Source organism: Pygocentrus nattereri, chromosome 21 (genome assembly GCF_015220715.1).
Source record: "Pygocentrus nattereri isolate fPygNat1 chromosome 21, fPygNat1.pri, whole genome shotgun sequence".
Taxonomy (NCBI): domain Eukaryota; kingdom Metazoa; phylum Chordata; class Actinopteri; order Characiformes; family Serrasalmidae; genus Pygocentrus; species Pygocentrus nattereri.
Window position 1 is genome coordinate 11,433,182 of NC_051231.1, and position 27,507 is coordinate 11,460,688.

The 27,507-nt window shown below is 40.6% G+C and overlaps 1 protein-coding gene across 3 annotated transcripts; it reads left to right on the forward strand.

The window, feature by feature from the left end:
- The first annotated feature begins 1,124 nt into the window (after window positions 1–1,124).
- Window positions 1,125–27,502, forward strand: LOC108431555 (ATR interacting protein). Of its 3 annotated transcripts, none has more exons than XM_017704795.2 (14): window positions 1,125–1,203; window positions 2,305–2,631; window positions 7,133–7,212; window positions 7,359–7,529; window positions 7,851–7,966; window positions 9,369–9,466; window positions 18,108–18,188; window positions 18,296–18,422; window positions 18,534–19,196; window positions 20,888–21,030; window positions 21,340–21,431; window positions 21,526–21,615; window positions 25,114–25,372; window positions 27,238–27,502. In XM_017704795.2, exons 2-14 carry the CDS (start codon window positions 2,316–2,318, stop codon window positions 27,309–27,311), a joined length of 2,310 nt encoding a protein of 769 aa, XP_017560284.1. In that variant the 5' UTR covers window positions 1,125–1,203; window positions 2,305–2,315; the 3' UTR covers window positions 27,312–27,502. The 3 variants fall into 3 exon arrangements, with proteins under 3 accessions (XP_017560284.1, XP_037388331.1, XP_017560283.1); XM_037532434.1 differs by having other exon boundaries at window positions 1,128–1,427; XM_017704794.1 differs by having other exon boundaries at window positions 1,129–1,423.
- The last annotated feature ends 5 nt before the right edge of the window (window positions 27,503–27,507 follow it).

A 27,507-nucleotide genomic window follows, 5' to 3' on the forward strand; every position in this document is an offset into this window, starting at 1 on the left:
AGTAGGTTGATATCACAGTGCAAAGGATTCTTATGGATTGACCATTGTCTGATTCTACATGCATTTGATGGTTTGCTAATGAGATCTAAAGGGTTTCTACAGGTAACTAGTGGTGGAAATCATTAAACCAATTCCCATTAGAAAGCAAAGTCACTAGATTGTAATCCTACTGGTTTCTAATGGTCCCTTTTCAGCAGGGCAGTGCTGCATATCTATCCATCCATCCATGAAAATGAAATGAAATACCTACATTTGCAATTTAATTTTTCACATGAACACGAGCCGTTTGTGACAACAATAAAAATAAATTATAAACAATAAAAAAAAAAAAACAGCTATTTATCATTTCATTTTAGTCGTTATTGTGGTTTTTCTTGGCCAAATCTAAAATGAAAAAGCTAACAGACAAAAGAAAACTCAAACTTCACTTTTGGCTTTTCTTCGTGAAAATCAGAATATGTGTCAAAACTAAAATCAAAATGCAAAGTTTACTTTCTTATTTCTTTTTCATAGCAATTGGCTGCAAATCTGACTAAATTAAAATGAAAATGCAAAATGAATATATCAACGGAAAAGTGGCCGTCTGTGATTCAGTTTTCGGCGCTGACACGCTTTAACGGTCAGAATGAAAAGACAAATGCAAACGAACACCAGCGCCACCTGCTGGAGATTCACTTTTCATTTTCCACTTTTCATTTTCTTTTTCAAACTGACCAACATGTAAAAATATGTATTAACTAGCACTAGGCGGGGCTACGGGGTACATTTTAGGGCATCCTCTGTGTTACATGTTTTTATTCTTCTTTTTTATTACGGTATGTGAATGCTGAGATGTTATATTTCCGACTGTTTTTCTATTCATGCTTGTATGGTTATTTGCAACAAAAAAATGTAAGGAGCTCTAAAAGCACCTTCCAGAAACGTTCCAGGGCAAAACCCACTGCATTTGCAAGGTAATGCAAAATCATCGCGAGGGAACATGTCTTTTTTATCCACATCCCATCAGAGGCTCCGTGATTTTGTGCTTTTGGTGTGTTTTTTGTGGAGATTATTAGACTGTATTTCTACTTTTTTTGCACGACTATTTCACACTGTTTCACACGCCCCCCTCGGTGGATGTGACCAATCAGCGGCCTCCATGCAGACTTCGCTCCCAACAACCGGCAGATTCCCTCGACGAAGAGCTCGAGCCTCCAGTGTTCAGTCAGTTTAATTAAACCTGTAAATAGTCTGTAAAAGGGTGTGCTAGTCTTGTTTTCCCAACATGTTAAGTTAACAAATTCCGCCGACAGAGGCGAACACGATGCTCATTCCAAAGGGGACGCGAGCGTTAGCCGCTTCTGTGAAGTTTCCGTTAGCTGAAGGCTAACACTTTTCCCGCAGACGTCTAGCTAGTTAGTTAACCTAACTAGCTGCTGTTTCGGTCAGTAAGTAATAATGTCACACTGTCCGTTACACGGAGAAAACGATGGTTTCCGAGTCGGAGTTTAGCTTTCTGTCGTATCTGCGGTTAAACTTGGCCAGTGTTTGTGCTGCTACGCTGCGGGACCGAGTTGCGTTAGCTGGTTAGCCTGTTAGCGTCCAGGAGCTTTTCTAGCGTTACCTCGCTTCTCTGGGAAAATGTTCAGTGTAAACTATGCTCATACTTCGGCGATGAAACGCTGTTACTTCACTGTCTTTCAGTGACACAGCCTATCGGGTACTGAATTGTAGGAGTCTGAAATTTGGCTTTTTATTCGCAGGTGTGCAATTAATCCGTTCCACCTTCAATCTTAGGCGGTGTAGTAGTTAGGTCCTGGCGCGTGCAGCTTTGCCAGGAATGCCGCCGCGGTGGAACTGAAAATTCCGATAAGAGCTTCAACTTTAGCGTCGTCTAAATTGTAAAGAAGAAATTTTCAGTTCTCCCTGAATAGTTTTAGGCAGTAACGTCGGTTTTTCTATTATTATTTCGATTCTGTTGTAATGCTGAGATGTGTAGCTAGTGAGGGAAATGAGTAAGTAAAAGTGAAATTCCACCAGTATCTCAGAAATTCTGAATGATTCAGTTCTTGAGAAGTCTTGAAATGTAGAGACTCGGATTTCTTTACAGTGGTGGTGATGATGGAAACCAAGGGTCACCATGTCTACAGCACCAATACAGGCATTTTATTTACTGTCCAAAACCACGAGTAAATTAATTATTAAAAATGTATTATTATTATTAACGTTATTATTGATAGTCTCTTCAAGCATGCAATGGAGTTACAGTTTCAGTGTGTTGAATCAGTTCAAACTCTGATTAAAATTCTTTTTATTCCCCAAAAGCTCTCAGTGACATGGAGTATCCTCCAAACAAACGCCTTAAGGGATTACAGAATGATGCCCCAGTGGAGAAAGACCCCTTTGGGGATGACGAGGACTTTACACAGGACGACCTGGAGGAGATAGACATTATAGCATCACAGGCTATTACAGGGAATGGCCAGCTTGCTAGTGCTAAAAGAACATTTGGATCAATTTCCTCATATTCAGGAGAGCAGAGCAAAGCTCCAGTCAGGGAGGGCAGGAAGACCTTTTCCTTTGGAAACAACAGTCCGAGCAGCAGCAGCAGCGTGTTCAACAATATAGAACGACAAAGAAATGATGCGTTTGGTAAGTATAAAGTAAATAACTACTGTCTGTCTAAACTTACAAAACACAAGAAAATCTTTGAGCTTAGTCCTGCACTACAGTTCCCTTTCAACGAATAATTTCCGTTCAGAATGTTGCGTAGTCCAAGACTAGGCTTAATCACAGTATGGGAAACCGGACCTATGTCCAGACGTTTGCTCATCCAGTGTTTCTTCTGAAATGAAGGGTATCATTAGGGTGTTTGACACCCTTTGCTACAGTAACAACCTCTACTCTTCTGGGAAGGCTTTAGACTAGATGTTTGAGCACTGCTGTGAGAATTTGATTGAGCATTACTGAGGTCAGGTACTGATGTTGAAAGGTCAGTTCTGGTCACTCCAACTCATCCCAAAGGTATTGGATGGAGCTCCATCGTTCCAGAGAACACTGTTCAACTGCTCCACAGCCCAATGTTGGAGGGGCTTTATACTAGACATGTGGGAATTGTGGACTGTTGCAGCTATTATATTTATATATTTATTATATCCAATATTTTTTATGGACATGTCTACTGATACATACATTTTCATAAAATCTAAAAATTGGTACTAAATATTGGAGTGAAAGTTGCCTGGATTTTTGTTAGAGAAATTTGACATTTATTTGCAGAAATTTACAAGTAAATGAGTACAGTAAAATGAATAAAGAGCAGATGGTTTAGTTTAGCCGACCCCTATTTGATTTTATATGGAGATTATACAAGCTGTGTGCACAGTTGAGCACCTATGTAAGCAATGCATCTGAATTCAACTGCAGCAGTATTTACCAATTAGTGTGTGTGTGTCTAAATATTTTTGGATGTTGTGTATGTTGAGTATGTTTCCTGAAGTCAGTCCCTGGTTACCACCCTTGACAAGTCATCCAGCTCAGTCCAAGGACCATGAACTATTCTTGAGTCTGTAAATTTTATTTATTATTTTGTGGAAGACTCAAGGACTGTGGTTGGGATCTGCTATTTTCAGTACATGATCCTCTATAGATGTTGCAGTCATACTCAAAAGTTTGAACACCCCGGTCATATTACATGCTATGTTAATTTTATAAGTAAAATAAGTTAAAACAACATCTACAGAGAACACCTTTAAATATGCCATTCTCTGCAAATGCACAGTTTATGCACAGGTTCTTTTTTTTTTTTTGCTGAGTTTAACATATTAGAAAAAATGAAACTTTAAAAAAGTGCCATAGCTTTTGCCAAGCCACATTTTTTACTATATATTAAAGGCCATCAAGTGAACAGTAATAATACATTACACAAAATGTGTAGAGATTCAAGATTCAATAGTTTTGTCATATGCACAGCAGAACAGGCAGTTGTACTGTACAATGAAATTCTTACTTTGCTGTTCCTCCATTCACCAAATATAAACTTAAGAGAATAAAAAAATAAAATATAAGAATAACTCTAAAACCAGTAGTAAAAAGAAAGTAAAAATGTACAGTTGAAATAAAATTAGTTACATGTGCGTATGTGCAAATATGTATAGCAGCTGTTCATAAAGTGCATCAAGTAATAGATGTAAACAGTAGTGCTCTGTGCAAGTACTAGATGTAAACAGTAGTGCTCTGTGCAAGTAATAGGTGTAAACAGCAGTGCTCTGTGCAAGTAATAGGTGTAAACAGTAGTGCTCTGTGCAAGTAATAGATGTAAACAGTAGTGCTCTGTGCAAGTACTAGATGTAAACAGTAGTGCTCTGTGCAAGTAATAGGTGTAAACAGCAGTGCTCTGTGCAAGTAATAGGTGTAAACAGTAGTGCTCTGTGCAAGTAATAGATGTAAACAATAAACAGTAGTGCTCTGCAAGTAATAGATGTAAACAATAAACAGTAGTGCTCTGCAAGTAATAGATGTAAACAAACAGTAGTGCTCTGCAAGTAATAGATGTAAACAAACAGTAGTGCTCTGCAAGTAATAGATGTAAACAAACAGTAGTGCTCTGTGCAAGTAATAGATGTAAACAGTAAACAGTAGTGCTCTGTGCAAGTAGTGGATGTAAACAGTAAACAGTAGTGCTCTGTGCAAGTAATAGATGTAAACAGTAGTGCTCTGTGCAAGTAATAGATGTAAACAGTAGTGCTCTGTGCAAGTAATAGATGTAAGCAGTAGTGCTCTGTGCAAGTAATAGATGTAAACAGTAGTGCTCTGTGCAAGTAATAGATGTAAACAGTAGTGCTCTGTGCAAGTAATAGATGTAAACAGTAGTGCTCTGTGCAAGTAATAGATGTAAACAGTAGTGCTCTGTGCAAGTAATAGATGTAAACAGTAGTGCTCTGTGCAAGTAATAGATGTAAACAGTAGTGCTCTGACAGCAGCAGTACAGTGTAGGTAAGGTGCAGTTAGAGTGCAAGGTTAAACCAGTTCAGAGGGGGAGACGGGGAGGAGGTAGTAAGTGAGGTATTTACCAGCCTGATGGCCTGTGAATAGAAACTGTTGGTCAGTCTTGTAGTCCTGGATTTCACACTCCTGTAGCGTCTGCGTGAAGATCTGTGCTGAGGGTGTGTACTGTCGCTGATGATGTTGTGGGCCCTCCTGATGAACCTGATGTGATAAATGTCCTGTAGTGAGAGGAAGGCTGCTCCTGAGATGTTGCAGTTTTGATCACACACTGGAGAGCCTTTCTGTCCTAAGCATTGCAGTTTTTATACCAGGCCGTGATGAAGCTGGTAAGAACACTCGATCGTACTCCTGTAGAAGGTGCTGAGAATTTTGGCTAGCATGCCAAATTTCCTCAGCCTTCTCAGGAAGTACAGTCGCTGCTGGGACCTGATGATGATGATGGTGTGTGTTGTGTGACCAGGCGAGATCCTTACTGATGTGCATGCAGAGGAATTTGAAGGTTTTCACCCTCTCCACTTCTGTCTCATCTATGTACAGGGGTGTGTGCAGCTCCCACTCAACAGTCATTTCTTGGTCTTGTCTGCATTCAAGGAAAGATTGTTGTTATGACACCAGGCCACCAGCTCAGCCACCTCCTTCCTGTACACTGCCTCTTCCCTGCCAGTGATCAGTCCAACGACTGTAGTATCATCAACAAACTTGATGCTGGTGTTGTTCTGGGAGGCCACATAGTCATAAGTGAAGAGTGTGTACAGAAGGGGGCTCAGCACACAGCCCTGGGGGACGCCTGTGCTCACTGTTCTTGTGCTGGATGTGCGGCTGCCGACTCTGACTGACTGGGGTCTCTGTTAGAAAGTTCAGCACCCAGTTACAGAGGGTGGGTGTCAGTCCAAGGGTGAGGAGCTTTTCTGAGAGTTTGTGTGGGATGACCGTGTTAAATGCTGAGCTGTAGTCGATAAAGAGCAGTCTGACATATGTGTCTTTGCCCTCCAGGTGTGTGAGGGCTGTGTGAAGGGCAGTGTTCACTGCGTCGTCTGTGGACCTCTTCCGACGGTATGCAAAGTGAAGAGGGTCTGTAGTGTTTGGAATTGTCTCCTGGATGTGAGTTGTGACTGTTCTCTCAAAGCACCCTTTCCATGAACACGTCAGCCAGTTCTGATAAGCAAACCCGGGGTGCACGCCCGGGGATGTTGTCTGGGCTGGCTGCTCTCCGTGGATTTATTCTCTTCAAGGTCCTGCACACATCCACTGATGTCACAGTGAGTGATGTGTTCTGTGTGGCCAGAAGGTCTCTCGGTCGGCCAGGGTTGAGGGCCTCGAAGCGAGCAGAAAACTCATTTAGCTCATCAGGTAGTGTAGTGTGATGTGGCTGGTTGTGACCGCCCTGCTCATCTGTTGGTAGTGGGTGATGTGCTGTAGTGCTTGCCACATGCGCTGGGAGTCCGCGGTGGTGTAGTAGCCTTCCAACTCCAGCCTATACTGTCTCTTGGCCTCTCTGATAGATCTACGCAAGCCTTATCTGAGTGTGGCGTGCTGTCCGAGAGGCAGGTTTCCATGAGGATAAGAGCGCAGCACTCTCTGATCTCACACCAAGTTGTTATTCTGGTCCTCAGCTCAGCCAGCTTGTTTTTGAGGGAACAAACATTAGCTAGCAGCAGGCTAGGTACCGGTGGCCATGTAGCCCTAGCCATTAGCCTAGCATGTAGCCCACCTCTCTTGCCCCGCTTCTGCTTTGGCTGCTCTGTTCATCGGCTGCGCCGCTCACCGAGGCCAGTACTGCTGGGCCTTGCTGGCTGGTGCTGGTGGAGTGCGAGCATAAAAGAAAGTTGAAGTATGAGAGGCTAAAGGCAAGTTCATGACTAACTTTACTGATCTCCAGGAGTGCCTCCCTACTGTAACTAACTGTACTGTAGATGTTCTGTGCATTTAAAATAAATACTAAAGTTAAAATAAGTAATAGTGTCGGTTGCAGGAGGAACACACAAAGACGTCTGCCACGGTGGGCGCCATCTTATGTTATTCACTACAGAGAATTTTTTCACTTATTTTCACTTAGAAAATCAACAAAACAGCCCTGAACTACTATGTAAGTGTAAGTATTTTGATGCTGTACTCTAGATTACTCTTTTTGTTTCTGAATTTCAAGGAAATGGACAAATTGACAAAGACAGAGATGAACTTTACTACAGCAGACTGGAGGCACAGCAAGCAGAGTTAAAGATAAAGGTATTTGAACAGTTATGAGCAGTAAGTTGATGCTATATTCAGTAATAACAGAAAATGGCTGGCGTGGTTTGTACACTTTGACATAGTGGAGTATCCTGTTGAGAATAAATAAATACATAATACATAAATAAATCTTTGTCTTGCAGCTGAAAGAAGTAGAAGACCAGATCTTGATGAAGAATGGTGAAATTAGGGTCTTGCGAGACTCCCTCAGACTGGCCAATCAGGAGAAGGAGCAGCAGAGACAGGCTAATCTTGCCTTGGAAAGAGAGAGAGCCAGTATCCAGAGTGAAAAAGAGAAGGAGCTTTCCAAGAAGGTAGATTATTTTAACACCATTTTCTTACTGAGGTCCTGATTGTAAGAGGAAGATGATCTAGCCTTGCTTGTCCAGCTCGGCGAAAGATGTGATTTAAAAGGGCTTAAAATGAAAAGTGAGGCAAAGCTCAAATTTACAGTTTTGAACTCACCGCGAATAAAAAGCTGGACGCTAAAGATTTGAACACCCTCGGTCTAATGGCATGTTTTGTCGATTTTCTCAGTAAAACGTCTCCCCGTTCTCTTTGCAGAGGTGGTGTTTATTCTGCAACTAAATGGTAGTTTAAAAAATGAGGGTCATCTTCTCCCACATCTTATCCAGGTGGAGTCCTTGCAGTCAGAGTTGCACTTTAAAGAAGCAGAGATGAATGAAATGAGGAGCAAACTTCAAAGCTCTGAGCGAGGAGGAAGACTGGTTGGAACCCCCATAAGAAACAAGTAAATGCAACAGTTTGTGATCTTCTTTAGTTGCCATACACGCAAACTCTTGCATCATTCAAAACAGCTAATTTTGCAAAAAGACAATCATGTGAATGGTGTAGATTTGAATGGGGGGGGGTCTATTGTCAGTAGATAGTTCTCAGACGCTACGTTTACACGGCAGGTAAAAGTGGCCCAAATTCATTCTTTTTCCTCTTATTTGACACAGATGTGTCATTTGTGTGGCTGTGTGAATGGCAAAAAATGCATTGAATCTGACATTTTCAATTCCAATTTGAGATGCTTTCATATGTGGTACTGAAATCCGATCCATATCCTATCTGCGGCAATGCAACAGCCAGATCGGAATTCATGCGACTTTTACATCAGTCGAACTCGACATTCGTCATAATTTCGCGCTGATGAGACTCAATCATCAAGGCTGATGTTTCTGTACCAAATAAATAGAAGAGATTCAAACTCGGAGCGGCTGCAATGAAGAGGTTTCGAACGAAACGGCTGAGCGTGGCTGAAGGCCCGAGGCTGCAGTGCCAGAGACCAGTTTAAAGAATCTGAGGACACGAACCAAAGAAGTGGCCGAATAACGCGCGCTTTTTATGCCGAACTTGAACACGTTAGCAGTCAACCACTGGAACTTCATAATCACTCCTGCTTTTTAGAAATGATGTTGGTTCTCAGAAGTTATTTGCCAAATTTCATATATGGACAAAAGTATTGGGACATCTACACATTACACCTATAGGAGTTTTTTTTTTAAACCCACCTGATTTTCTCCCCAATTTTGTCGTTTCCAATTCCACTCGCTACTTAGGACTCCCCCAATCACACGATACTACCAATGCTTGCAGGGTGAAGGGTACCACAGGCTTCATCTGAGACCTCCAACCCCACCCAGAGAGAGCGAGGCCAGTTGTGCTCTCTTGGAATCCCGGCTACGGATGGCTGTAGCATCACCAGGGATCGAACTCCCTATAGGAGCTTTTATGACATCCCATTCTAAATCCGTAGGCATTTTCCAGCTAAAGGGACATTAACTCGAAAGAGGCCCTGGATATTCTCTTGTAACTCCCGTTTGGATGAAGTGAACCAAAAACAAAATGCTACATACCTTGACGTGTATATATAATCGATCGCATTATATGAGATGCTCCATTTTCTGCCAGACATATGAAGGGGTCTGGGAGGTTGCACGTTGTGGCATTTGTCAAGCTCCATATACTGAGGAGCACATTGCACGTATCGTTCCTTGTGAGAGTTATTACAGAATATTCAGGGCATCTTTCGAGTGAATCTTGCTGTATAACCACTTACACTCGTCACCATTTTCAGTGCTCATGATTTTTCATGTTTTAAATGTGCTCTGTAATGTAGAACTTCAATACTCTCTTTTTGCATGCAGTACAAACTCTCCTGGAAGTCATGCATTTGTAACGAGGGAGACCTTCTCAGCAGAGTTGTCTGTGAAATCATTAACATCCAAAGGTCATCATGCAGAAGGTACAATTTTTTTTTTTTCTTTCCATGTGTAACATCCAAAGGTCATCATGCAGAAGGTACAATCTATTTCTGGCACAGATCATAGAAATCTTGTGTTTATGTAGTTGATGTGAATTATTTATATATACACATGTGGGCAATACCACTATTTCATTAATAATTGTAGTTTAAAAAAAAAAGTAGTTCTGGTTCTAGTATCTGATTGGTTGACCCACTTCATGAAATATCCAATATGCACACATGATTAGTACAGAAATGGATGTATCCAGTGTGTCTGTTATTATAAAACATTGTTATTCATTGAAAAATCTTTAGGAATGTTGCTTTTACTGTTTTATTTTTTATTTAGAATATAGAATATAGAAAATTCTAAAAAAGCTCACAAACTTTCAAGCACCACTGTATTTTTCTTCAAAATGCTGTCTGAAACATTCCTTATTATTGCAGTATGAATTGACAGAGCTAAACTATTGTAGGCGGAATTACAACGCTGTTTTCCAAAAAACAGTTGGGACGCTGTGCAAAATGTAATCAAATGCAGAATTTGATTCTCAGAATTTGATCTGAGAATTTTTTTAAATATTTGCCCATTTTGATGTATATACCACTTTTCTTTTAACAACACTCTGTAAGGGCTTGGGAAATTGAAGACCAATTGCTGAAGTTTTGAAAGTGAAATTCTTGCTTTGATATAAGATTTCAGCTCCTCAAACGTTCGGGGTCTCCTTTGCTGTGTTTTTCATTTCATAATATGGCAGATGTTTTCATGTGACGGTTTACCACTCTGAAAAACTTTGGCAAGTAATTCAACAATTCAGAATAACCTTTCTTAACAGATCCGCTGTGGCGACCCCTAAAGGGAGCAGCCAAAAGAAGAAGAACAGAAATAGCACTTGGGGATTTCATCATCTAGAGTACTTAATATCACTGAAAGATTCACAGCATCCAGAGAAATCTCTATGTTAGGGACAAGGCTGAAAACCAGTATTGGCTTGCCATGATCTTCTGGCACTCAGGCACCAAAACATTGAAAACAGACACAATCCTGTAGTGGAAATCATTGCATGGGATCAGGAACACTTCCAAATACCGCAGTATGTGAACACGGTTTGTTGCTGCATTTTTATTTACATTTTGCACAATGTCCCAACTTTTGTTTTTGATAACAAGATTGTAGATGGATGTATTGGAGTTTTTTGTGATCTGACTTCAAAATACACTGCTCAAAAAAATAAAGGGAACACTTAACAAACACACAATATAACTCCAAGTAAATCAAACTTCTGTGAAATCAAATTGTCCACTTAGGAAGCAACACTGATTGACAATCAATTTCACAGCTGTTGTGCAAAAGGAATAGACAACAGGTGGAAATCATTGGCAATTAGCAAGACACACTCAATAAAGGAGTGGTTCTGCAGGTGGGGACCACAGACCACTTCTCAGTACCTTTCTGCTTTCTGGCTGATGTTTTGGTCACTTTTGAATGTTGGTGGTGCTTTCACACTTGTGGTAGCATGAGACGGACTCTACAACCCACACAAGTTGCTCAGGTAGTGCAGCTCATCCAGGATGGCACATCAATGCGAGCTGTGGCAAGAAGGTTTGCTGTGTCTGTCAGCGTATTGTCCAGAGGCTGGAGGCGCTACCAGGAGACAGGCCAGTACACCAGGATACGTGGAGGAGGCCGTAGGAGGGCAACAACCCAGCAGCAGGACCGCTACCTCCGCCTTTGTGCAAGGAGGAACAGGAGGAGCACTGCCAGAGCCCTGCAAAATGACCTCCAGCAGGCCACAAATGTGCATGTGTCTGCACAAACGGTTAGAAGCCGACTCCATGAGGATGGTATGAGGGCCCGACGTCCACAGATGGGGGTTGTGCTCACAGCCCAACACCATGCAGGACGCTTGGCATTTGCCAGAGAACGCCAGCATTCGCCACTAGTGCCCTGTGCTCTTCACAGATTCACAGCAGGTTCACACTGAGCACATGTGACAGATGTGGCAGAATCTGGAGACGCAGTGGAGAGCGATCTGCTGCCTGCAACATCCTTCAGCATGACTGGTTTGGCAGTGGGTCAGTAATGGTGTGGGGTGGCATTTCTTTGGAGGGCCGCACAGCCGTCCATGTGCTCGCCAGAGGTAGCCTGACTGCCATTAGGTACCGAGATGAGATCCTCAGACCCCTTGTGAGACCATATGCTGGTGCAGTTGGCCCTGGGTTCCTCCTAATGCAGGACAATGCTAGACCTCATGTGGCTGGACTGTGTCAGCAGTTCCTGCAAGATGAAGGCATTGAAGCTATGGACTGGCCCCGCCCATTCCCCAGACCTGAATCCGATTGAGCACATCTGGGACATCATGTCTCGGTCCATCCACCAAAGCCACGTTGCACCACAGACTGTCCAGGAGTTGGCAGATGCTTTAGTCCAGGTCTGGGAGGAGATCCCTCAGGAGACCATCCGCCACCTCATCAGGAGCATGCCCAGGCGTTGTAGGGAGGTCATACAGGCACGTGGAGGCCACACACAATACTGAGCCTCATTTTGACTTGTTTTAAGGACATCACATCAAAGTTGGATCAGCCTGTAGTGTATTTTTCCACTTTAATTTTGTGTGTGACTCCAAATCCAGGCCTCCATTGGTTAATAAATTTGATTTCCATTGATGATTTTTGTGTGATTTTTGTTGTCAGCACATTCAACTTTGTACAGAACAAAGTATTCAATGAGAATATTTGTCATTCAGTTCTAGGATGTTATTTGAGTGTTCCCTTTATTTTTTTGAGCAGTGTATTTCAAAACGAGTAACTAAAACTTTTTTTTTTGACTCATTTTTATTTTCGTTATATATAAGAAAACAAAAACGATAACAGAACATGAGTGTCAGTGGGATACACAATCTTAAAAATAATATTCACATATCGTCTTTTTCAAAGATTCTTGTGGTGTCTCTGTTGTGTGACTTCCATTCGTCCCATTTCTTACATTTCCCGTTGAATTTTGTTTGTTGGAGTCTCAATCTGTGTGTAAGATGTTCCATTCCGAGGATCTCCTCGACTGTGTCCAATCAGTTCCTCCGAATGGGAGGATCCTCTTTATGCCGCTTCCTAGTAATAGCCTTCTTGGCTGCAGCCAACAGAATTTTTACTAAATATGTGTCCTCGTGTCCTTTGTCAGGTTACATAGGCATAGTATCTTACATGTCTTTGGTATCTCATACCCCAAAATAGTTCTAATGCCCACCCACACATCATTCCAATAGTTAGCTGTTTTATTACATTACCAAAATTTATGACTGTGACCTGCATTCTGCTCCCCACACCCTCTCCAGCATGTTTGTTGTGTACTTGAAAATTTGCTTTTTGATTTAGGAGTTATAAAGAATCTGATAATGTTTTTCCAACAAAATTCCTTCCATGTCCTGGAGTTGGTGGTGGTTTGCTGAATTTCACAAATATTGAACCAGTCCTCCTCCGATATCTGTATTTTGCTTCCTTTTACCCATCTGTCTCTTATTTTTCAGTTTTTCTGTTTTTCTGCAGTCCCTGGTATAATGATGATACCACTTTCCCCGCAATGTTCCTATATGCATTACATATTAGTACTGTAATTTGGTTTATCTCCTGGGGAAGATCTGGCTTTATATCCTTCTCAAAGAAATCTCTAACTTGGTAGTATCTGAACTGGTCACAATCTTCCAATCCAAATTCCCTCTTCAGTTTTTGAAAGCTTTTAATTTTGCCCTGTTCCATTATTGTGCATATTGCTGTAATCCTCATTTTCATCCATTGTTTGTAATTTCTATCCATTTCCCCTGGTTTAAATTTAGAATCACAAGTCAGCCAGTTGAGAATTTTTATTTCCCTCTCCAAATCGCATTTCCGAACTACCATAAACCAGATTTCTAAAGTGAATATAATAACTGAATCGAGCATGGTCTTATATTTTCTAAACATGTCCCTGTTAGCAATTACACTTTGAATATGGTATCCCTCTCCTGTCAATTCAATATCTTTCCACCTTGCAGTATATTCAGGATCACACCGATACACCAAGGGTCGAATCTGTGCCGCATAATAATATTCTAAGAGGTTCGGTAAAGCTAATCCTCCTCTGTCTTTGGGAATCTGAAGAGTTGTAAATTTTATCCTTGCACCCCCCCCAAAATAAAGCGTGAGATTTTTTTATTCCATTCTTTGAATTGTGATGCAGGGATGTCTATTGGTAATGATTTGGAATAAATATAGGATTCTTGGTAAAATGTTCATCTTTATGATTTCTATTCTGGAACTAAAATCCAATGTTAATATTGACCATCTATCCATATCTTTTTGGATTTCTTGATTTAGAGTCCCAAAATTAGTCAAGTCACTACTAATATTTACACCTAGATATTTTATCGTTTTTGCTTTCCATTTGAACTTGTATGCTTGTTGAATGGCTTGGGGTGGGGTATAGTTTATGGATAGCACCATGTTTTGTGTTTTGGTCACATTGAGTTTATAACCTGACAAGTAGTGAAATGAGTCCAGTCTTTCCGTAAGTCTTGGAAGACAGACATCCGGTTGTTTTAGACTAATCATAACATCATCTGCGAATAATCCAATTTTATGTTCTGTACCCTTTACTTCTATCCCTGCAATACCTTCATCTTCTCTTATTGCTTGGGCCAAAGGCTCTATGAATAGTGCAAAGAGAGTTGGTGATAAGCAAATCTCTAGCAACTGTCTAGTAGATCTTTCCAGTTTAAACCAGTCCGGGAGACTGCCATCTATTTTAATTCTCGCTATCGGGTCTTGATAAAGTGTTCTAATTATGTTTACTGAATCTATGTTGAAACCGAATCTTTCTAAACTAAGATATAAAAATGTCCAACAGGACGCTATCGAAAGCTTTTTCTGCATCTAAGCTGAGCAGCAGTGCACTTTCTCCCCTTTTCGTTACTTCCTCAATCATATGTAAAGTCCTCCTTATATTATCTTGTGTTTGATGCCTCTTAATAAAGCCGCATTGGTCTTCATTAATTAATTCTGTCATAAATTTTCCAAGTCTCTTAGCCAGGATGGTCGTATATATCTTATCACAATTTAATATTGATATTGGTCTATAATTTTGGCAGAATTCTTTATCCTTCCCCTCCTTGGGAAGAACTGTGATTATTGCTTCCCTCCAAGAGGGAGGAATCTTGCCTTTTTTAAAGGTTTCATTGAATGCTGCTAATAACATTTGGTTCTAATTCCTTTTTAAACATTTTATACCATTCGGCTGGGAATCCATCACTTCCATGGGGCTTTATTTGATTTTAACTTTTTAATGGCTTCTTCCAGTTCCTTTGCTGTGATATATGAATTTATATATTCGTTCTGTTTCTCTCCTATTGTTGGTAGATCTAACAAACCCAAAAAGTTTCTTATTAGTTCTTTGTCTGCCGAATCCGGTTGCGTATATAGTTTCCTATAGTACTTTTCAAAAGCTTTTTCTATTTTTCCTGGATCAAGTTCTAGTGAATTAGTTGTGGGGTCTCTGATTTTATGAATTGTGTTCATGAGTTTTTGTTTTCTTATTCGTCTCGCTAGTAATTTTGTAGCTTTGGGGCCTGTTTCGTAATAAGTCTGCTTCAGAAGTCTAGATTTTAGTTCCACTTCGTCTCAAAGTATCTCATTCACTTCTGTCCTCGCTTCCTTAATTTGTTGAATTAAACCTACATCTTTTGAGGCTCTATGATGTTGCTCCATTTTTTTAAAGTTCTTCAATCTTCATCTGATATAACTTAAGCCTAACTTTCTTATTGTATGTTGTTCGAGATGTTAGTTTTCCCCGCATAACTGCTTTCATGGCATCCCAAAGAGTAGTGAAATCTACCTCTCCGTTATCATTCTCTTCCCTATATGTATTAATTTCTGTTTTAATCTCTTCAACAAATTCTGTATTATTTAGTTCACCAACATTCATTCTCCACGTTGTATTCCTTTTAATGCTGCTCATGTTTAGCGTCAAGTGGAGAATGCAATGATCCGACAAGTCAGCTACTCCGATTTTACACTCTTCTATCCTAAATCTGTCTGCTCTGTTCATGAAGAAATAATCTATTCTAGTATAGACTGAGTGAGGGGCTGAATAGAATGTGAAGTCCCTTTGAAATGGGTGTAGTTCTCTCCATACATCAATAATTCCCAGCTCTAATAATACAGTATTTAAGTATCATCTCACTGGGGTTTTGCTACTTTTCTTTGCACTAGTCGTATCCAAGACTTGGTTCAGCGTGATGTTAAAATCACCTCCACATATCAGTATCCCTTCTATTTCTTGAACAACAACTTCGAAGAAGCTCTTGAAAAAACTCTTAGCACTGTCAGGGGGTGTATGGACATTGACAAGTGTAACTATTTGATTATCAGTTTTCCCTTTAACCAGTATGTATCTTCCCTCTTTATCCTTAATTTCTTTTAAGGTCTCAAATTTTACTGCATTTGAAATTAAAATCATTACCCCCTTTTTCTTCCCATTTTTATAAGAACTATAGTGTGTGTTTTTAAATCCCATTTTTTTATATTTATCATGCTCCTGATCCGATAAATGTGTTTCTTGTAAACTAATCTGTGAACTTTCTTTTTTAAATTTTGCTATGACCTTCCCCCTTTTAATTAGATAATTCAACCCATTCACATTCAAAGACATCACTTTAAGTTGACTATATTGCATTTCCTCCTTTGTTTAAAGTTTTTTTAGTCTTTCCCACTGACACTTGCAACTCGAACAACAATACGTACTCTAACACCAGAACTTTGTTTCCGATAACATTGGGCTTTTTTAAACATGCCCACATCCCTGCTGGAAGGAGAGGGGAAAGTCCCCCAATAATGGTGGGGCCCCTCACTAGAGGTAGGTAGAGGTCCTACATAAAGACCCCCTTGGCTTCTAGTAGTGTCCAACATTTCTCTACATTCCAACTCTGCCAGCCTAACTAAACTTATGAAAAGCCTCTTTTGTGCAAGGTAAGCCTTAGCCTATTAAACAATGTGTATTTAACAATAAGGAAATGAATAAACGCATATAACCTCCTGGGGTATTCCCATGACATAGTCTCTTCCCCCAGTCCCCTGATAGTACCATTAAAGTATACTAGCACTAAGCCTTCCTCTGTAATTATAAACGATCATGTATAAATGAATATAAAATACAGCACATCTTACTATACATTTAGACCGTGATTTATGTTCATTTTAAATTGAAACCTTATTCACGTCTGCCTGTCCGCTTTCCATTAAATTTTTTCTCCGTCCTCGATTCTCTGAAACTCCTGCAATTTCCCTCTCGCACGTTGAGTTAATCCTCCTTGCGCCCGTGGTTCCCCGACGCGTTGCCACTGCGATGCCACCTGTATCCACTCTTCCATCGCGCACCCTTCGTCCGCTTCCTTCACCTGTACATCCATTCCCCTTTTCCTCATCTCTTTCGCTGCCTCTTGCACGCTGCTGTAGAGCCGAGGTCCGTCGGTCCAGTGGATCCTGATACTGGTCAGGGGCGTTTGGAACCGAATGCCTTTCGCCTTGAGAGTCTTTTTAATCTCCGCATAGGCTCTGCACTTCTGTACCACCTCGGCCGCATAATCGTTGTCAAAGAACAGGGGTGAATTGCCAAGTTTAATCCGCTTTTCCCAGGCTTTCTTTAATACCGTCTCTTTCGTATCCAACCGGAGAAAGTTTATGATTATGGACCTCGGAGTCTCACCGGGACCGGGTCTCCTTGCTGCCACTCAGTGTGCTCGTTGAATCAGCATTTCGGTCCCTTCAGGCAGAGACAACTCTCTGTGTAATAACTCCTCAACAAAGTGGGTGACCGAGTCCCCCTCCGAATTTGCGGGACCCCGAATATCCGCATTTTGTTCCTCCTGGACCTTCCTTCGAGGTCTGTCAGCTTTTCCTTTAGTTTTTTCTGCTCGCGGAGGGCCATCAACAGTGCACCCTTAACTTCCATGTTAACCGTCTGGAGCTCCTCAATGCGTGTTTGTGCCTCGTTAAGACTTTCCCTCTGGTCCCTTAGTTCGTCACTATTTTCCTTCAATCTGTTGTTGACATGTTCCTTAAAATGGGCAAACTTCTGTTTAAAACTCGCGTCTAGGGCCGTTATGTCATTTTTCATCTCCTCTTTGAGTTCGCGGATTTCTTTACTGATGTCAGTCAAGTATTTGTATAGTTCTGGCATGTTGTCTTTGGCTAGTTCCTCGCCACCATTAGCCTCTGTTTCACGGCTAGCTTCCATTACAAATTCTTGCGTCTTTTCCTGCATTTTCGGATTTTTTCGGCTTTTCTGACGGGTTCCCCCACTCATCCCTTTAGCATCAATTTGAATTAAGTTTGTAGTTCGTTGAGGAAGGGAGGTTAATTGTCCTCGACTGGCGGGAGCTGCGAACTATGCTGCCATTCCCTACATCGTTCAACCGGAAGTCAAAACTGTTTTTAATAGATTTATTGAATATTGGTTTATCATATTGTATTTTGTGACTTGAGTCACTTAAGGCTGGGAATTACGGTGATTTTACTCTGCTTCACATTGTTCAACCATATTAACATCACTGTGACACAGTGCACCTGTATTAAATGCCAGTAGTTTATTGCACTGTGTGTTCATTACTTGCAGGAGGGAAACAAGACCAGGGCAAAACTAAGAAACAGGCAGTCGACTCAGATGTAGCCCTTAATCCTGATGGCCAACATAAAGGTGACTGTGGCCTGTGTTTTATGATGTGCATGATCAATTTTTATTTGTTTTATTTTTAACAGAAGTATCACAGCTGCTGCAAAACTAATGTTAAGTTTTTGTTGCAGGGCGTTTTCTGTTGAATCTGCTGCTCCAGCATCCTCTGGAGCCCAGCTCTTTGGGCCTCTGTCACTTGCTGTGCCTCAGCCCAGAAGCTCTGCCTTGTCTGTTCTCACAGTCAAGCTACACAAGCCCGTAAGTAGCAATCGCACACCATCACAAACCTACCGAGTGTAAACATGCCCTAAAAATGTTTAATGGATCAAATGAGTGTCGCTTTACATCATGTCCTTTGTTTTTCTCCAGAGCTTCCTCAGCTGGTTCCAGCACCTCCTCCACAGATTCCAGGTTTCTGCATCGACCTCAAGCTCACTTCTTCCAGCTTCAAAGTCTCGCCATGTCAGGTTTGACTGTATTGGCCCATGGTCTTCCCACATGTTCTGGCACTCTGCCACCTCACATAACCTGTCCTGCTGCTGTCCATCTCCTCCCTTTACTCAACTACCACATCAGCCTTTACTGCCAGACCCTCGAGTCCATCAACAGGTCAGGAAAGAGTCCTCTGAGAGGAAGTTCACTGTCAGGTTCTTCAGAATCTAGTGTGGCCTCTACCATTGAGGAGTCTTTAAGCTCTCAAGAAGAGTTCGCTTTAGCAGCTGTAAAAGCTCTTTACCACATAGTGACTGAAAGCAGTGAAGCTGCGCGCATAGTTTTGTGTGGTCAGGAGGGAGAATACCTAGACAAATCAAGTGACCACAGACTCAGCAACGAGCCACAGACAGGTGATGGAAACTTTGCAGAGAAGTTGAATGGGGAGCTGCAGGCCCAGCACCCTCTGCTGAAGAGGCTCTTTCAGTTGGTAGATATGAAGTTTGTCAATAGTGCCGGTCAGAGGGAAGCTGTGGTGAACTCCAGTTTCAAGGCGGTCTGTGCGCTGGCTGAGAGAGCGGAGGAAGACCAGCTGTGGAGGTAAGTTCCGTCAGACACTTTTCACTTTGTCACTCGTACAGCTGGCTTTACATGGTGAAACATTTATGCAAGTATCTGCATGTTGTGAGTTGCTTTCAATTCAATTTCAGCAATTAAAGTTGCACACACCGATTATTTGACTAGTTCACTAAATCAACAGATGGTTTTGATGAGGTACCGTATCAGTCTTTTCTGTGTAAAGCCATCTGTTAGGTGCAATTGACATTTGCAACATCATTTTCATATTTTTTTTCCAGCTACTGCTGTTCTTTTCTTTTTATGTTTGTGTATTTGTCTTTTATATATTATTTTTTATTTTTGTGAATTATTTTGAGTTTAATGAATGTTTAACTAGCTGTTATAGTTACTTACTTGATACTTTATGACTCACTCGTTCTGTCCTAGAAGCACCAGAGGTTTGCAACTTGGTCTCTACTTCTGTAATCTTTTTTTAATCCCTGGTTTACTCCCAGATGAACCTGAGCTGGGTGTGAAAATAGGGAACTCCTTTTTAACCGTCCAATTACCATCTTCTGTTTTATTTTCTTGTCCGTTGTGCCTGGAAAATCAGTGGTTTGGAAGTGTCTGTCAACATAATCACAATGTGTTATCTCTGTTTTAATTGGCTGTTTAGCTGTTTGAAATGAGTTGTAGATGATAACATTGTGACTTTTAGTGCAATTTAGTTTCATGTAGGTTTCAAGCAGCTGAAGTTGCATGGACGTTTTTAAGGGAATTCTTATTTATGTGCACTGCAAATGGAGATTTTTTTTTCAATTTTATGCAAATAAATTCTTTGGTGGTGAAACGTCAGTCTAAATTAACTGAACCAACAAACTCCTCTGACAACCTACATGTACGTTTTTGCTGGACCCAGTCATTCAGACTTTCTCCTAACAGTGTCACGATTTATCAAATTTACTCTCTTAATATTTTACTACTACCGGTAGTGCCTGATATGTGCATTATAATTGAGCCGTATAATAGAAGTGGAGGTGAAACAAAGTTACATGCTGATGGAAGATTACAGGAAAAGTTTTCTGCTTGTTAAGTGGTGTGACAAATCGTCCTTAATATGACTCGGAATGTGAACTAAAAAAAATAAATCGGCTGATTAACCAAATAATACAAATGGTTGAAGATGTACATAAAATTTGATGGGCAACACTTTGACCATTCAATTATATACACACTTAAAGATGGTTCTTTAAAGGTTCTTTGTTGAAGAAAGTGGTTTGAACCTTTAGCGACCAAAGGGTTATTTGTATCATTAAATGGATTCAGATTGATAGAGAATGTATTTTCCTTGGTTGTGTATATGTAGCACCAAAAATTGGTCTTCTATTGTTAGATGTCAAGTTTGTAACACAAGAAACCTTTTTTCGTATAATATTAATTTTGCAGTTAAGATGTAAACATTGAACTTAACCTTATTTTTTGTTTTTATGTATTAACACACGCACAGGCTCAAAACATGTGGTCTGCACTGAAAAACTCCCTCAAAATCTGACCCAAATTATCATTTAAGGCTCTACAATCTCCCTTTTTTCCCCCCCATGTCTAGGCTTTAATTTATCTGAAAATTTTTGCCTGTTCAGTAGGCGAACCTACAGTCAGCATAGTGTCTTACAGTAATTATTTGGGTTGTCCGCTGTCCTGTAAGTGTGCTGCCTTTTGCTTATTGATTGCAGATTGAAGGTGTTGATGTCGAGTCAAGTACTGGCTCAAAGCTTGTCTTTGGAATCTGCGTACGCAACCGTGTATCTGTCTGTGAGACTCATGGCACTTGTGGCTGACTGCGAAGAGATCGCCACCAAAATTTGCTCTCTTAACAGTAAGTTTTAATGTTATCTAGAAAGTATCCTAGTATTCATGGCGCTTGGCACTTTTCATCTACAGGGTGAGTCAAAAAACACAGGACACTTCTATTCTATTTTATTTATTTTATTATCGACTTTTATCTCTGGGGTCATCTCAAACAAATTTTGTATGCTGAGAAAATCCGCGCAAACACCACCTTCAGCGCCACATTGTGGAGGCTTGTGACGGCATAAAAAAATAAAATAAGATAAAACGGTGTCATGTGACTTTTGACTCGCCCTGTACTTTGCAGTAATTAATTTTAAACTTTCCCGTTTTCTAGATGTGTGTCCACTTGTCAGAGTTTTCCACTACATTACATCAAGACCAGAGAAGTCTGCGACCGAAGATATGTGGTCTTGCCTAGAAGTTGAGGTGTTATTTAAAGTGTTAAACTTTAAAGTATTAAATTCAGTAGAACTACATTGTGAATGGGAAAACCTGTAAAAACCTCTGATTCTGTTCACAGGTTGTTCGATTGTTGGCCAAGTTATTCACACAGAAGACGTCCACATGGGCTGCTCTCATTAGTGAATCCTCATGCCAGTGCAGTAATGAGGTATGAAGTTGTTTCTTTTAGTGTTAGATGTTTGTCCTAAAGCACTGCTGGACCTGGATTAGTTTTACTAGACAAGGTTCAGTTGTGTAATTTGTGTGATTTCACTGGCTGATTGGTACCTGTGTTCTCCTGCTTGGATGAGGCGAATTGGAACAGCACTACAGTTAGCAAGTGAGCTCTGTGTTGAATATTGATACAGCAATCTATCGTGTTGTTTTCTTTTACAATACATTATTGATACACTAGCGCCAATTATTGATTTATTGAAACATGCATGCACTGTAAACACTCACTCTCCTCCTCCAATTGCATTTACCACATTCACTACTTAATGACACTCCACATGGTGGCGCTAAGGTGCTAATCAAACGAACAGGCTAAACCTGCGATGGAAAGAAACTCACAGGGGAGAAATGGCAGACAGTCGAGGGGGAAACTAATCAGACAGGCGCCATCCTCTTTCAAGTCAAAGGTCTGGGCCATTTCGGCTTTTACAGCATTGCAGGGACACATGAAACTGACAGACTGAGATTTGCAAAAACTGTCTTTTAAAGTGCACAGGCAACAGAATGAATATGTATAGCCATGAATAATGCATGTTATATTGGCCATTCTTAAACTTTTACTTTGTAATTTTTGAACAGTATAAACAAAAACAAAGCCTCTTGTCAGCACTGGGAAAAAAAACATCCATTTATTGATTAAAATAGAAGGGTAAAAATTTGGTATGTATCTGGCAGACTCTTTACATAAGTGGCAGTGGATTATACCTGGGTGGTTTGCATAGAAGTGAAGTGTGTAGAGACATTTGAATATTTCAGTAATAACAGTTCATACAATAACCAAGCGTTATCTCAGTGCTGGCAGTGCCGTGGCCTTCACAGACATGATACAGTCCCTCCCTCCCCTCTCAGAAAATGGGAATGAGTTAGTTGAAACATTCATACACAGAGTTAGGAGCTGTATTGATGTTGTGGCACCAAAAGTAACTAAAACTATTTCTGGAAGAATTAAGATGCCCTGGAGAAACACTACATCTATTATAAAACTCAGGCAAGACTGCAGGCAGGCTGAGAGACGTTGGCGAAGGTCAAAATTGGTAGTACATTTTGATATCTATAAAACAACATTACAGACTTACAACAGTGAAGTGAAATCAGCACGGAAAAACTATTACTCTACCTTAATCGACTCAACCAGTAATAACTCAGCTGCCCTGTTCAGAAGTATAGATCGGCTAGTAAACCCCACCTCCCATGTCTTCCCTGAATCCGTTTCAGTTGAAAAATGTGATGAGTTTGCAATATTTTTTAGGGACAAGATTACTAATTTAAGGCAGAATATAGCAACAAGCACTAATAGACTACCAGCCCTGATATCAGTTAGTCATCCTAACTGTAATATGTCTTACTTCAAGGAAGTTGACATGGTAACACTATTTGACGTGATTTCATCACTTAAATCCTCTACATGTGAACTGGACCCTCTACCAACATGCTTTTTCAAGCAGGTTCTGAGCTCATTATCTAATGAAGTTCTAATGATTGTTAATCAGTCTTTGCAACTGGGAGAATTCCCTAATATTCTTAAAACTGCAGTGGTTAAACCACTACTAAAGAACAGAAATCTTGATCCCACATTTCTCAATAATTATCGACCTATATCTAACCTTCCTTTTCTTAGCAAAATCATTGAAAAAGTTGTGTCAACCCAGTTGAATGATTATGTTAAAGTAAACCAAATAAATGACACTTTTCAGTCCGGTTTCAGAGCTCTCCATAGCACTGAAACAGCACTAGTTAGGGTAGTAAATGACCTGAGATTGAATAAAGATGCAGGCAAACTCTCAGTCCTTTTTCTCCTAGATTTAAGCGCTGCTTTTGACACTGTTGATCATGAAATACTTATTGATCGACTACAGAGCTGGGTAGGCCTTAGTGGCTTAGTCTTAGACTGGTTTAGATCGTATCTAACTGGGCGCAATTACTATGTTGCATTAGGTACCTCTTCCTCCACACGTCAAAAAATAACTTGTGGCGTCCCCCAAGGATCAATTCTTGGGCCTTTACTGTTCAACCTATATATGCTTCCATTACCGCATATCATTAACATACATGGTATTAGTTATCATCAATATGCAGATGACACTCAACTTTACATTTCTTTAGAACCTAAAGCCCTAAAATCAATTAGCTCACTGTTTGAGTGCATAGGTGATATGCAGACATGGATGTCAGACAATTTTCTGCAATTAAATAAAGAGAAGACAGAGGTTCTTGTTATTGGCAGCGATTCACAAAAGAATGATGTTCAGACTTATTTAAATCAAATGAATCTGAAGGCCAAACAATGTGTTAAGAACTTGGGCGTCACTTTTGATAATGAGCTCAGCTTTAAATCACACATCATGACTACATGCAAGACAGCTTATTTTCACCTTAGAAACATCGCTAAGGTCCGAGATATGCTCTCTCCTGCTGATAGTGAAAAACTTGTCCATGCATTTATCACATCAAGGATAGATTATTGCAACGCTGTTTTATCTGCTCTCCCAAAGAGCTCTATCTCTCACCTACAGCGAGTTCAGAATGCTGCTGCAAGGGTCTTGACCCGGAGAAGAAAGAGAGATCATATTACACCTGCACTCCACTCACTGCACTGGTTACCTGTCAGTTTTAGAATAGATTTTAAGGTTCTGGTGATGGTTTTTAAATGTCTTCATGGTCTTGCTCCTCTTTACCTCAGTGAAATGATGGTGAGATATGTTCCTGTCAGGTCTCTCAGGTCTTCAAACAGTAATCTACTGGTGATTCCTAAAACCCGGTTAAAGATTGGCGAGGGTGCTTTTAGCCACTACGGCCCAAAGCTTTGGAACTCTCTTCCTGAGGAGCTAAGAGGCATTACATCCCTGTACAGCTTCAAGAGTAATCTTAAAACCTTCCTGTTTAGATCTGCTTTTGGTTAAGAAACGTTTGTCTGTTCTATCTCTTTCATTTTATCTTTTTCAGTTTATTTCATTATTTTAATTTGTTTCCTTCTATCTTTATTTCTTTTAATGTGTTTTGCTTATCTTTGTTTTCTTTTTATTTATTCTGTAAAGCACTTTGAGTTGCATGTATGTATGAAAGGTGCTATACAAATAAAGATTATTATTATTATTATTATTATACATAAAAGGCATTTCATGTTTTTATTTTTCCTCCTTCTCCTCTGGTGATGCTTTTACCTCAGAGTGTGCTGTCCTGACAGATTGCACTGCTAAATTGAAGTCTCTCTTCCTGTCCATTTGCACTGTTAGACAGATCGTGTTTTGCATAGACGTCAGTCATGTGAGACCATCAGATAAAATGGACATGATGCAACAGTGTTGATGCGCTCAGCTAAACTCTGTTCCGCAGTGAAACTACAACATGCGGGTGTCATTGTGGAACTCCTCATGGCGGAAAATGAAACTAAGACACCTGTGTTTCTGTTAACTTCATCTTATCTTGTTAACAGGTGGTGCGGACAGTGATTGTAGCGTTACACAGGCAGTGGCTGAGCATCAAAGGCCAGGAGAAGCACGTGGGTGGAGTCCAGACATGGACAAATCCCAGAGTTCAGTTACTGAGGGAGGCTCTCATGTTGCTGCACTGGCTCCTCCTGAACGACTCCTCTTTCTCAGTGCACTGTCTGGATGTCCTGCACATATATCATCAGGTCATCCCAGCCATCAGAGAAACGTTCCGCAAGATCCCTGACCTCTCTGAGAGTGAAGGTGAGGATTTTTTTTTTTTAAGGAGTCCAAGAACCAGTGTATGGTTCCTTCTCATTCTTTGCCCAATATACCACCGTAATCAGATGTCATTCCGTGTCTGCGGTATGCCTCTATTACAAACTCCACATCTCAGCTCAATTTCTTTATGGTCAGAATGTATGCCATTTTCGACAAATCGCCTTTGTCGTCCGTGTTAAAAATGTTCAGAACCTGATACATTTTGTCCTGTGTACATTTTTCTACTGGTTCCGCTAAATTATGAGGTTATTAAAGAGTTAAAATATGAATATTGCTACATGTCAGCTAATGCTACTGCTCGCTGAATTGATGTCATTGGACAGGCAGTCTCGTCATATTTCAGAGGATCCAGTGATAATCGAGAGAAGAATGTTCACAGGACAAAACATATCGGGTTCTGAATGTTTTTATTTAACACAGGATGCAGAAGATGCCTTTTTTCACAATCCCTATTCATTCTGGCCATAGAGAAATGAAGTGCAAACCGAGCATCAGAATGGGGAAGAAATGTGATTTAAGTGACTTTGAACGTGGCAGGGTTGTTGGTGCCAGACGCGCTGGTCTGAGTATTTCAGAAACAGCTGATCTACCTCGATTTTCACGCACAATCATCTCTAGGGTTTACAGAGAATGGTCCGAAAAGGAGAAAATACCCAGTGAGCGGCAGTTGTGTGGATGAAAATGCCTTGTTGATGTGAGAGGTCAGAGGAGAATGGGCAGACTGGTTCGAGATGATAGAAAGGCAGCAGTATCTCAAATAACCAACCAAAATCTCTGAGGAATGTTTCTAACACCTTGTTGTAAGTATGCCACGAAGAATTAAGGCAGTTCTGAAGGCAAAAGGGTTCCAACCTTTTACTAGTACCTAATAAAGTGGCTGGTGAGTGTGTGTGTATATATAATAAGAGCTTTTTGCCAACTACAAAATGACATGGCTACAGTGGTCTATAACAGACCGTGGAGACCAAACCATCATAGAGACACACAACTTGTTCAGGAAAGTGAGATGAGCTTGATCTGGCTTTGATAAGTGCCATTTGGCCCATAACGCTTACAGCATAACATGTAAAGGTGACATTCGTGGCTTTGCTTGGTTCCTTATCTCAGTCTAAACAGGCTTAAACACAGTTATGATAGTACCATGTACCCTAGTTTTGTTTTTTACCGAATTGTTAAAACAAACTGTTCAATAGTGCTTGAACTTTAATAATTACCAGAAAAATATAGAAATTTCTAAAACAGCATGGCTGTTATGCGTGCAGACTTGTTACAGGAGAGGCGTGTATTTTTTCTCTCTCAACCATAGTAACATTTTAAAAAGATCTTTTAAATAATTTCTCATATCACACAGTTTACAGAGTTTGGCTCAAACAAGCTGTTTTGGTGGTTTGCCTACTACGGATGCATGCATCTCCACTAAAAAGGGGGCTTTTCCTGCTTAGATCTTCACCAACAAGACAATTGTCTCCACCCCCACCCTTTCTATTGATGGGAGGGACTTTCCATGATGCAGCTGCCACGTTGAGCGTTACAAGCCTTTCCATTAATTTTTCAACAAGTGAACTGTCTCCATCTTTATAACGTCTGACGACAGACAGTCCTCCTGGATTGAAGTTAAGTTCATCTGGAGCCGCATGATTCTTCATATCTGCTCATTACAAGTCAGATTTCAATTGCCATTTGACAGGCTTAGCAATTGTCGTCTACCACGCAGTGCAATTTTGTGTAGGATTACAAAGTTTCATGCTGTGTGCAGTGGAAACTGGTGATGTTGAAGTTGTGATAGTTTTTTTGTTGAATGGGTACAAAAACAGAAATTCATATGTGGAATATCTTTCACTTTCAAGAACTGGCCATTGAGGAGATCTGTCGACCAGAAGCGGAAGATGTTGAAGATATGGACATTGATGGAGGTTCTTGATGACCAAGGTGAAAACGATTTATGGACAAGCCACATTTTCTTTTGTTCTGCTTTTCTTCCTTTATGTATGTAAATGTTTGAGGGAACACTTAGAAGAAAGCATTCCTCCTGCATTTGTCTGATGCTCTTTCACAGAACCGTCTTTTTATGGCTGCTCACTGATATTGTTAATTAAAGCAAAACTCAATGTGTCTTG